Source organism: Pseudophryne corroboree, chromosome 4 (assembly GCF_028390025.1).
Source record: "Pseudophryne corroboree isolate aPseCor3 chromosome 4, aPseCor3.hap2, whole genome shotgun sequence".
NCBI lineage: Eukaryota > Metazoa > Chordata > Amphibia > Anura > Myobatrachidae > Pseudophryne > Pseudophryne corroboree.
This window is the reverse complement of record NC_086447.1, coordinates 410,856,527-410,869,684: the sequence shown is the minus strand read 5'-3', so window position 1 is coordinate 410,869,684 and position 13,158 is coordinate 410,856,527. Positions and strand designations below refer to the sequence as shown.

The 13,158-nt window shown below is 44.0% G+C and overlaps 1 protein-coding gene across 2 annotated transcripts in view; it reads right to left on the bottom strand.

Annotated features, from left to right (window-relative positions):
• The window catches only part of SMAP1 (small ArfGAP 1), a 568,890-nt gene that overhangs the window by 27,517 nt on the left and 528,215 nt on the right, over positions 1–13,158 (bottom strand). For both annotated transcript variants that reach the window (XM_063916783.1, XM_063916784.1), the window contains one exon: positions 6,510–6,832. In XM_063916783.1, the coding sequence (XP_063772853.1) occupies positions 6,510–6,832 (323 nt within the window). The remainder of the gene's footprint in view (positions 1–6,509; positions 6,833–13,158) is intronic.

The following is a 13,158-nucleotide window of genomic DNA, read 5'->3' as shown; positions in this document are numbered from 1 at the left end:
GCTATCTCAGGTTCGTTATCCTTCAACAGCATTTTCAGTTCCAGGCTCTAACTTTTGGGTTAGCCACAGCCCCCAGAGTATTTACCAAGATTATGGTGGTAATGGCAGCTTATCTCCCTGTTCCGGCTAATGTCTCTGCTCACTCTACTCGTAAGGTATGTCCATCATGGGCAGCACAACGTGGTGCTTCAGCAGAACAGATATGTAAGGCAGCCACATGGTCTTCCATTAACACATTCATTAGACATTATGCCTTGAAAAACTTTGCCTCTCATGACGCTGAATTCGGGCAAAGGATTCTCCTGTCCAATCAGGAGCGTCCCCACCACTAAATTGCTTTGGGAAATCCCATTGTTATCCTGTGGATAACCTGCGGACCCTGCCGGAGAAATATACGTTATGATAAGAATAACAACGGTATTTGATAACGGTATTTCTCCTAAGTCCACAGGATCCACAGGGATACCACCCTGACGCACCTGATTTGAGGATCCTTTTACTCACTAATCTCTTCCTTCTTGTACGGAAGGGTGTGCATGTGTGTTCTTATAGCCTGCTTAGGGCTATCTATGATGCTCCTGCCTTGAGCTTTGGAATATAACTGATTTGCCTGAGCCAGGATGCGGGAATATATGGATGGGCCCGTTGCATGCTGGGAGGCCGGAAAAGCTTTGACCGATCGGTGCAAATCCACTGTCGCTTCATCATATCCCATTGTTATCCTGTGCACTTAGAAGAAATATTTTATATATATATATATATATATATATCTCTCTATCAGTGATCGCGCTGAGCAAAAAAAAAAGTGGGTCCCAGGGACCCCTCACTTTTGAAAATTGGGGTCCTACCGGTCTTTTTCTGGGTCCCATCGGAATGAAGGTTTTAATTAATCTTAATCTTATTTGGACACTACAAAAGTGGTGCAAGGTGGGGAGGATGGGGTGACAGTGCTGCTGGGCTGTGTAGTATGCAGGACACCCTGCACCAGAGCTGTAAATAGACATTTTGTGGCCTTAGGCAGAAAGTGAATTGGTGTCCCACCTCCTAGACCGCAAAGCATAGGCAATGCGCGCCGCAAAATTTTAGGGGCGTGGCTTCACGGGGAAGGGGCGTGACCACATAAGTGCCAATTCACATTACACCACACAGTAGTGCCGCTCATACACATTGCACCAGGTAGAACCTCCTATGCACACTGCACCAGGTACAGCACGTTATACACATTGCGCCAGGTAGAACCTCCTATACACACTGCACCAGTAACAGCACGTTATACACATTTCGCCAGGTAGAACCTCCTATACACACTGCACCAGGTACAGCACGTTATACACATTGCGCCAGGTAGAACCTCCTATACACACTGCACCAGGTACAGCACGTTATACACATTGCGCCAGGTAGAACCTCCTATACACACTGCACCAGGTACAGCACGTTATACACATTGCGCCAGGTACAGCACGTTATACACATTGCGCCAGGTACAGCATGTTATACACATTGCGCCAGGTACAGCACGTTATACACATTACACAAGGACAACTAACATTTAATGATGTGAACGTAAATCCGAGGCTGTTAGCAGATGGTGACCTCAGTAGTATATTATGGAGAAAATTAAAACCTTTCCTTACCTGGCTTACCATATTAAAAAAAATAAAAAAATAAATAAAAAAGACTTGATCAATTGTCATTTTGAAACAAATACTCCTGCTGCTAGCTAGGTAATGCCAACCTAAACAACATGGCATGTAATAAATGCATTTAAAAGCTGAAACCCTCCACAAAACACCTAACCCCCCCAACTATCAGGCAATCCATCACCACATCACCTGTGGTGATGGGGAAAAACACAGCCGACCACAGCTCCAGCCCACCTCTCTCCGAAGACGCCAGCCAGGGAACCTTTACAGCTGCAATAAAGCTAGTAGTCACCGACTTCTTACTCCCGGCACCAGCTGCACTGTCACCGCGGGAACCCCGGACCCCTTAGCAAACCCAGGCAGACACTCACACGGCCGTGACTAACACGCGTCACGGCCGCAGCTATACATAATACCGCCACCAATACTTCACCGGGTGGCCATAGCGGACTGACTCACGGGAACGCACCACACGTCAGCAGGGATCGGCGTCCGTGATATAGTGGGTAAAGCTGGGCAAAGTGACTGGGGCTTCCCGCGGTGCCGTCTGAGGCAGTGGCCGCACTGCCGCTCTTGCTTTGGCAGAACACCTCAAAGGCAAGAGCGGCAGCGCAGTCACTGCCTCAGACGGCACCGCGGGAAGCCCCAGTCACTTTGCCCAGCTTTACCCACTAGATCACGGACGCCGATCCCTGCACATTGCCAGCACCTCATGACAGTTAAAAATAGCACTTGTAGTCTTCTCCGACATCACTGGCTCATAGGGCCATATGCCTTCATTGCCCTAGTACTAATGGTGTTGGTGATATAAGAGATGTTCATTAGTATAGTTATATAAACACTGCCCGTTGTTGTCATCATGTCTTTTAGTCAATACACAAAAAAAGTTTTTATTCATCTGCAATTGCTATTTTTAACTGTCATGACAACTTGCACCAGCACTTTACTCTCAATATCACATGCATTTTGACCCAGCGAGGTCATCTTATAGTTTGATCACTGTCTTTTTGTGTTTCAAGGTTTGTTTATGTCACAGCATACTACGTTGCCGCAGCAACGCGGCCGGCTCCCGCATCACGGCTCCAGATTTCGCGAGACTCAGGGGGATGGGACTGACACGTCACGTGCAGCTAGCAGGAGACGCTCGGGCATTGAATATGCCGTGAGCGGTATCCATGGCAACGCAGCGGGTGCCGGCGACGTCACCTCCGTCGCTGTAGTGAGGTCTGTGAGCCGGGCGGAAGCTGGCCGCGTGTGGACGGCGGTCAGCGTTACAGCATGTGACCGAATGGGGTCAGGGGGGTAAGTGTCTTTTACCTTATATAAACACTGTTGTTTTTGCACTGTTGTTATCCTGAAGAAGGGGACCAGGTCCCCGAAACGTTGATGTGACCTTTTTTGCACGTTTTGCACTAATTATACGTTTGAATTGAAAGTCTCTGAGTGCCGCCTCGTTTATTCCACTACATACCACCGGTCCCCGGTTGGGGAGGGCACCAGAGCAGGTCGAGTCCAGCTTTGGACTCTGTGGAGTGCCGGAGCAGCCATACTTTTTATATATATATATATATATATATATATATATATAAATCCACAACAGAGGAGCACTCACCAGTCTTCAAAGCAGTTTTTCTTTATTTTCAATAGATCATGATAGAGGGGGGTGTATCGACGTTTCGGTCCCAGGTGGGACAAAGGTCCCACCTAGGACCGAAACGTTGATACACCCCCCTCTATCATGATCTATTGAAAATAAAGAAAAACTGCTTTGAAGACTGGTGAGTGCTCCTCTGTTGTGGATTTACATTGGAATTGATGGATTATTATTATCTATCATTATATGGAAGTCACCCCAGCATATACTTAAAAGGCCAGAGTGTGGACTGCTTGGAAATTATATATATATATTATATATATATATATATATATATATATATATATACATACATATACATACACACACACACACACACACACACACACACACACACATATATATATATATATATATATATATATACATATATATACATACACATATACACATACACACCCGAGGGGTGATTGAAAAGTCTGTGGCCGAAGGTACAGTGGAATGTGCTAAACAGTTATTGTTTCACATAAAATGTAACTTCTTTTGGAATTACATACAAGTAACTCTTGTAGTTTTTTTTTTTTACAGACATTTGACATGAACAGGATAACAAAAATGGATGTACAGTAATTGCTCATCACACTACCTCATCAGAGATCCATGAGGACATGGCTATGGCACTAGGGGAGGCTGTACCTTCTTACAGCATGGTTAAGAAATGGGCAGCAGAATTCAAATTGGGAAGGGAGAACCTTGAAGATAATCCCCATCCTGGGAGGACTGTCACCATTATCACACATGAATCCACTGACAAAATCCATGACATATTAGAAGATCGAGGAATAACCACAGAGTGTTACATTGCCAAACATCTGTGTATCTATCTCCCAGGACTCTGTAGTTTGCATTGCCTAGTGTATTATATGTTACTGTGAAGTACTGTTGGTGCAGATGGGTTGGGTATTGATTCTCAGATACTGTAGCAGGGCACAGGAGCTTCTAACTAATTCACTGCTGCTAATAAGATGGGAGAACAGGTGTTAGCAAAAATAAAGTCACAAGTTTCTTTTGGGATACCCTTATTTTCTCTATGAACAGACATTTATGTCGATTATGACTGTCGATTTATGAAATTCTCCCCCAACAAATGACATCTGTTCAGGAAGAGACAGGAGACATTTGGATTTTGGTGCTTTGACAACCAGAAGAAAGCACCGGGATGTCTGATATTAACACTTTGATTGGATGATAAGTGGGGGGGAGAGGGGTGTTCTCTTTTCAACGTTATCTCATGGTCTATTTTTATTGCTAATAGACAAACCAGGACCAGGTCCTGCCTGATCATCTGGGTCAAGTCACCCAGTGTATGGTATACACAAGCAATACAAACACATGAAGAAACAGAAGGAATCTGGAGAGAAACAGAAAGACAGAGCGTAACACTGCTGCTTTAAAAAAACAGACTAAACAAGCTAAAGATTTAATTTTCACTTGTGCAGCTACAAAGCCCTGAATAAAATAATGGCAGTTTAAAATCTGGGAGTGATAAAAGCTTTAAGCTATGTGCGTGAGCATTTGCATGTGGGCAGCATTTAAAACTAATTAAAAAGTTTGCCATCACCAGCTGCTCGTCGCTAATTAGTCTTCACATTTGTGTCTTGGTAAGAAAAAATGACAGTGACGCTACACAAGACTCTCACATTTCACCCACAATTTGCAGTACTGCATGAACTCCATTTACTGGCATATATAAATACAGACTATGCAAAAGAGCTCTAATGACATGCAAGAAATACTAATTGAGGCAAAGTTCAGATGCCCAATTTATTTAACGGTCACCTTAGACAGATGCATTTGTTTTGTAGGAAATGATACCCCTTTCACATCGCACAAAAAACCCGGTATCGACCCGGCAATATGGGTCACTGTGCGATGTGAAAGGGTCAGTCCTGAATTCCCGGGTCGCCTGACCCGGTAATTCAACGGGGGTAAAGAGAAGGGTTATTCCAGGGTTGGAAAGGCAGCCGGGGAGTCTAATGCCGGGTCACACACGGGAAGGACCCGTTTCCATTTCCCGTGTGTGACCCGGCATATGCGATGTGAAAGCGGTATAACAGTGTATACCATTCACGGGTTGAGTTCCAAGAAGAGAAGTGGCAAGATGGAGGGCTGAATTGTCATTAGGAAACTGGTACCATGTTTGTGGCTACTTAATAACTGGGGTTGTTCACCTATGAATATACTGTATAATTAATACAGCTCTTTTGCTGTCCATGCTGAGCTTCCTCTGCAGCTTGCAACGTTTTCATCACATTTGTGTGGTGCTTCAACTGCAGAACAGTGACCAAGAAATAAACGGGTGCTGCACACAGCACATGGAGACTATTAAGGAAGCATCAGACCGGATGCAGAAAAGGATAACATACATATGTAAGGCAAACAAAGAAAACATATGGTTCAAGTGGACCAATAAACATTTCACATTTTTTAATTTCGTTGTTCTTACTAACCATGCGACTGCTATTATCTTGGCTAAAGGACAGGGGTTCTGCATTGCTGAAATGTCTCCCCCCCCCCCCCCCCCCTCCAGTGGTCTATTACCCAGGCATGCACAGATGGTGAGCAGGACATGGAACAAGTTGTTATTGGACTAAGGCTAGGTACACACCATATCGACTTGACAGTGGACCTGCTGTAACTCCGACAAAGCGGACGATCCAGGTAAGCATATACACGTACCAATTGGCAGCTTGATAGGTCAATCCTCAAATCACAGCTGGGCGGGCATTTGAATTTGCCCTTACCCCCAGCTGTGATGTCAGCCCCTACAACAAGTGTACAGGTAGTCGGTAGACCACCCGCACACACAGCCAGATGCTCAGCAGATATATCTGAAGATATATCGGCAATTGGCTGTGCTGCACAGATTACGCAATATGTCTGAACAATGTCGTTCACAGACATATAGTTTGCATACACCCTTCAACCCGCTAGCGATAGACTGGCTGTTCTCTTGAACTGCCGATATATTGCCTAGGTAGTGCGTGCTTAAATCTTTCCAGCATGTGTTCTAACAAACAATGGACAGCCTTGGAAATAGGGGCAGGAAGAACATTTTTTAAAGGAGCAAGCTTTAAGTTAAAATAATGAACCTGTACTTGTTATGTAGCAACATCTAATCATTTGATATGGCCTGCAGCATATATTCACATATGCACAATGCTCTATAAAATTGCGCTATATAAGAAAACGCCTACTATAAGCAATACCTGTGAAATATTCCAAGGAGAAGGTTGAGTCTGCTGCATGCCAAATTTATTTGAAGGTGGTGTTCCAACCATTCCTGCCTGTGGACCCATCATACTGGAAGGGAGCCCCATAACTCCAGTAGGAGTGTTTCCAACAAATCCATTTGGAATTCCCATGCCAACCATCATTCCAGCATTTTGTCCCATTGCAGGCATGGCTTGACCCATCATGCTTCCCATCATCCCAGTAGTTGCAGGAACAGCTACACCCATAGTGGGAAAAGCCTGGAAATTGTTTGTCGGCTGTGAAGAATATGGCATTGGAGAGGAACCCATGAACATGCCTACATGAACAAAAGACAAATGATAAATTATGGATTATAAAAAAAAAAAGAGTGTTATAAAGGCTTAGCTTTAATCGTTTTAATATATTGTCTGTATGTCTAAAAGGTTTAATTATATTACCTGTTCTTTTTTGCAGTGACTTCTGTATTAACACTATTATGTAACTCAATTTTAGATCTACAGTATATTTCTAAAAATAGAGGCAAATACATTTAGGAGAGCTAAACATAAAAAGTATGCTTTGAACTTTATTCCCAATACTACTATTTTACTTGGACATGAAACATATCCAGTACTAAAATCCCTTTACACACTTTTTTTTTAGATTTTAACTAGAAAGTAACATGTAAAAAGATTGCTAAAAGTCAAGTATACACGTTTATATTTATATTTTTATTCATACAGTATTTATTGATTTGACAATACAGGTTGAGTATCCCATATCCAAATATTCCGAAATATGGAATATTCCGAAATACGGACTTTTTTGTGTGAGAGTGAGATAGTGAAACCTTTGTTTTTTGATGGCTCAATGTACACAAACTTTGTTTAATACACAAACTTATTAAAAATATTGTATTAAATGACCTTCAGGCTGTGTGTATAAGGTGTATATGAAACATAAATGAATTGTGTGACTATAGATACACTTTGTTCACTGCACAAAGTTACAAAAAATATTGGCTAAAATTACCTTCCAGCTGTGTGTATAAGGTGTATATGTAACATAAATGCATTCTGTGCTTAGACTTAGGTCCCATCACCATGATATCTCATTATGGTATGCAATTATTCCAAAATACGGAAAAATCCGATATCCAAAATACCTCTGGTCCCAAGCATTTTGGATAAGGGATACTCAACCTGTATAAACAAGGTCAACAGATCAATGTACTGATCCCAAACATATCCTCTTTCCTGGGGGCTTACATGATAAATAAAATCAGCCCATTAGCCTTAAATGGTACAAATGCTCTTAACATTTTCAGAACAATTGTTATGTAAGCGTTTTCATATTTTTTTATTTTTTTTTGGAGTGAAGCAAAAACCACAGATACAGTATACATCAAAATAGTCAAACATAATATATAAAAGATTTAAAGATATACAAAACCGAAGAGAGACATGGTCAACCCAAGCTTCGAAAATGAGATAGCAGCAAGCAGGTTAATTGAATCAGTAGTTGTCTGGTTTAATACCAATGAGTAGAAGCATTTATGTAGATGTCAATTTGGATCTATATAGCATTCCCAAATCTAAAAAAACTTTTCCATGCTGGTGTTTTTGTGGGTATTTGGATGATAGGTCGACAGTTGAAAGGTAGACAAGCAATAAGTCGACATGGTCAAAAGGTCGACAGGCTCAAATGGTTGACCTGACAATGGTTGACAGAGCATATGGTCAACATTTTTTTAATTTTTAGTTTTTTTTTTTTATACTTCACCATCCATCTGGACTCCGATTGGGAATAGTAAACTATGCGATGCGAGGCACCTTGCCCGAAGCATGTCGAGCAAAGTGAGCCAAGCGAGGGGACGCGGTGCACTACTTGGGGGGTAAACATGCTAGAGCAGAAATTTTGACATCAATAACTCATGTCGACCTTTTCATGTGTCAACCTTTTTGACCATGTCGACCATTTGGCATTAATCTAGACATTGTCAACCCTTTGATCCATAACAGTCTTTGTGTAAGGTGGCTTCCAGATAACCCATTCTACAGACAAGAAACAGTTTAGCGTGAAACAAAGACATAGGGGTATATGCAATTGCGGTCGAATTCCCGAAATTGTCGAATTTCGGGAATTTTTCGCCAAAAAAAAAAATTCGACAATGCAATTCAGTACTTTCCGACAAAAAAACGGACTTTCAAAATTCGACTTTTTGAAATTCGACTTTTGACAAACTCGACTTTTTTGCAATGATACACATGCTGCAATTCGACCAAAGTCTATTCAATGGAAGTTTGGAAATTCGACAACAGTGCTTTTAGACAGTAAATTCGTCATTTTCAATCCGCCACACTTTGGAGGGTGAAACTAATAAAAAAAATTTAAAACATGTTTTTTTTTCTTGGTAATATCATATCTATTTATATTAGAAGGGATTAGGTACTTGGTTTGTCTTTTTTGGAGGCACAAGTATTATTTATATATTTTTAAAAATAATATATATATATATATATTTTTTTTGGATGGAATGGTAAAATCCCTGAAAAAAATGGCGTGGGGTCCCCCCTCCAAAGCATAACCAGCCTCGGGCTCTTCGAGCTGGTCCTGGTTCTAAAAATGCGGGGGAAAAATTGACAGGGGTTCCCCCGTATTTTTAAAACCAGCACCGGGCTCTGCGCCTGATGCTGGTGCAAAAAATACGTGGGACAAAAAGAGTAGGGGTCCCCCGTATTTTATACACCAGCATCGGGCTCCACTAGCTGGACAGATAATGCCACAGCCGGGGGTCACTTTTATACAGCGCCCTGCGGCCGTGGCATTAAATATCCAACTAGTCACCCCTGGCCGGGGTACCCTGGGGGAGTGGGGACCCCTTCAATCAAGGGGTCCCCCCCCAGCCACCCAAGGGCCAGGGGTGAAGCCCGAGGCTGTCCCCCCCATCCAAGGGCTGCGGATGGGAGGCTGATAGCCTTGAGAAAAATGTCAGAATATTGTTTTTCCAGTAGTACTACAAGTCCCAGCAAGCCTCCCCCGCAAGCTGGTACTTGGAGAACCACAAGTACCAGCATGCGGGAGAAAAACGGGCCCGCTGGTACCTGTAGTTCTACTGGGGAAAAAATACCCAAATAAAAACAGGAGACCGACACCGTGAAAGTAAAACTTTATTTCATACGTCGACACACACATACTTACCTATGTTCACACGCCGACATCGGTCCTCTTCTCCAAGTAGAATCCAGGGGTACCTGAAAAGAAAAGATAAATACACTCACCTCATCCATGGTCCAGAGGTAAATCCACGAACTTGTCAAAAAAACAAACCGGACACCCGTACCACACGGACTGAAAGGGGTCCCATGTTGACACAAGGGACCCCTTTCCACGAATGCAGAGAAACCCCCCCGTGACAGCTGTCACTGAAAGGTCTCGTAAGCCAATCAGCGAGCGCAACGTCCTTGCACTCTGCTGATTGGCTCTGTGCGCGTCTGAGCTGACAGCGCATCGCAAAGCCTCTCCATTATATTCAATGGTGGGAACTTTGCGGCTAGCGATGGGGTCACCCGCCGGTCAGCGGCTGACCGCGGGTAACCCCACCACTGACGGAAAAGTTCCCACCATTGAAAGTAATGGGAGAGGCTTTGCGATGCGCTGTCTGAGGTCACACGCGCACAGCCAATCAGGTTAGCGCCACGGAAGTAGCGCTTCCTGATTGGCTGAAGGGACCTCAGTGACAGGAGTCACGTGGTGTCCCGGGATTCGGGGAAAGGGGTCTGATGTGTAAACATGGGACCCCTTTCAGTCCGGCATGGTACGGGTGTTCGTGTTTTTTTTTTAACAAGTACGTGGATTATCTCCCGGACACTGGATTGAGGTGAGTCTAATTTTTTTCACAGGTACCTCGGATCGTCGGAGACTGTGACAGTCGGCGTGTCAACATAGGTAAGTATGTGTGTGTCGGCAGTGTGTAATAAAGTTGTACTTGTCAAGGTGTGTGTCTCCTGTTTTTATTTGGGTATTTTTTTCCAGTAGTACTACAGGTTCCAGCGGGCCCGTTTTTCTCCCGCATGCTGGTACTTGTGGTTCTCCAAGTACCAGCTTGCGGGGGAGGCTTGCTGGGACTTGTAGTACTACTGGAAAACACAATATTCTGTCATTTTACTCAAGGCTATCAGCCTCCCATCCGCAGCCCTTGGATGGGGGGGACAGCCTCGGGCTTCACCCCTGGCCCTTGGGTGGCTGGGGGGGGGGACCCCTTGATTGAAGGGGTCCCCACTCCCCCAAGGTACCCCGGCCAGGGGTGACTAGTTGGATATTTAATGCCACGGCCGCAGGGCGCTGTATAAAAGTGACCCCCGGCTGTGGCATTATCTGTCCAGCTAGTGGAGCCCGGTGCTGGTGTATAAAATACGGGGGACCCCTACTCTTTTTGTCCCCCGTATTTTTTGCACCAGCATCAGGTGCAGAGCCCGCTGCTGGTTTTAAAAATACGGGGGATCCCCTGTCAATTTTTACCCCGCATTTTTAGAACCGGGACCAGCTCGAAGAGCCCGAGGCTGGTTATGCTTTGGAGGGGGGACCCCACGCCATTTTTTTCCGGGTTTTTCCCGTTTTTTGAATTCGCGGCAAAATCCGGCAAATCGGCCGTTTTTCGCCCGCGGGACTGTCGAATCCGTTTTTCATTGAATATGGTGAATTCCGGCAGCCACCTGCCAGAATTCACCTGTCGAATTGTGTCGAATTAAAAAACGGCGATAATTTGCCGCGATTCGCCGTGAATTGCATATACCCCATAGTGGACGGATCGTTACAAACCCACATTTGTAACACTTACGTGCAGATATAATGAGTAGGAGTTGTCTACTACCCTTTAATAATTATAAATGTGTGCTGGACCTTTTTCTTGCTGACCTTGGTTCTAATCCGTCGCCCAGTTTTGGTTTCGTTTTTTTTTTTTTTTTTAAATGTCAAACCCCACCCAACTAAAATCACACAATTCGGGATTTTTCTTTTTCTACAGCATTGACAGCAATAACATTAATTTCCAGTCAAATTTGACTACCTCATAGTTCATTGTTTTCATCCAGTTCAGTACAAACAGTGAAGGGGATTGGCACTGAAAAAAACAAATGGATATTCCAATAATAATTAACCGAATAGCTGGGAATAGGATGCAGTTAAGATGCTGGCTGTTGGGATACCGGCAGTCGGCATGCCATAGCCGGAAACCCGGCACACGTCAAAATGCCAACGGCAGAATCCAGACAGCCGGCATCCCAACTGCAAGTATAGCGGGCGGATTAGGGCCTGGGGATGGGGGTTGGTGGTTTTTGCATTAGGCATAGGAACCACTCGGGGTGGTTAGGGTTAGGCTAGGGGGGTTGCCGCATACCTGTTGGTTGCTCTGGGAAACCCTCTTTTGAAGATCTCCAGTAAAGCTTAGCAAAAGGTACGAGCTGAAGACCATCTTGCTGCTAGCTTAATCACCTGCAAAGGTATACCTTTTGTTGCTGCTTTTTTGACCGTTGTGCTTTGCATGGAATGACAGTTAAACTAGTCTGCATCTATAATGGCTTCTCTCATAGATGCAAAAATCCAAAAATCCATTCTCTAATAACAGAGAATCTTGCTGGGCGAAAAAGGCTTTCTGCTAGTAACGAAGAGCTGAGTAATATTGGCTCTAGAAGGAGCCGTCATCTTTAAATAAGTGGAAAGGCATGAAGCTTTGCACAAGTTAGGATCAGAAGAGTTGCGCACAATATTAAATTCTTCTACAGGGTTATTCAGAGAGACAGTCTTGGTGTGGCCTCTAAGAATAATGTAGTAACCAGTAGGGCCCATGTTGTGACCTTCCCAGGAAGCTAAAAATGAAGAGAGAGTGGCTAATCTAATACAAAAAAGTAAAGGCCCAGCTGTGTCAAGTATCTGAAATTGTATGTTACGCAACATGTGATCTATTAAGTCATTATGCTTCTTCTCCAGTAAAATAGAGGTCAAAGCCAAATCAATATTAAGGGGCGAAAAATGCGGGAACATCTAGTAACCCCGTACATGCGCCCAGTACCAGCTAATCCTCCATACTAAGAGTTGCCCTGCAGCTAAACAATGTTTTGGACCTTAGAGTCATTCTTCAGGGCCCATTGTGTAGTGAACAACTTTGATAGGTAGTCTTGCCGGCTAAAGCCACTCTGGCCATCTGCACTTCACTTAACTCCACTCGCTGTGATAAGGCAGATTTTCTGGTAATCTTCTCCGATTCCCAATCGACAGAGGAAGACTGGCCCAAATCTCCAGGAGGATATTGTTGCTGTCTAATAGGTGACCCCCATGAGCATGAAATGGCTGTCTGCTACGGGCAATCCCAGGGAATGGGGGACTGTCATCTAAACAGGAATCCTTGGTTTTAATTTCACTCACAACACTCCTTTTTGACAACCTCCTTAACAACTGAGAGCTTCCTGAGCAGGAAGGTGACTTGATATGGTCATCTCACAAAACCTGTGCCCCAGAATCTGAAGAACTGGAGGACCCCAGATTTCTGACAGGAATAGATTTCTTCCTCTTAATGTATAAGAAATCTCCTCTGAGGCAGAAGAGGAATAACTCTTTTGGGGCTCCCCCCCAAAAAAAACAACAACCCAAAACACATTTCCGAAT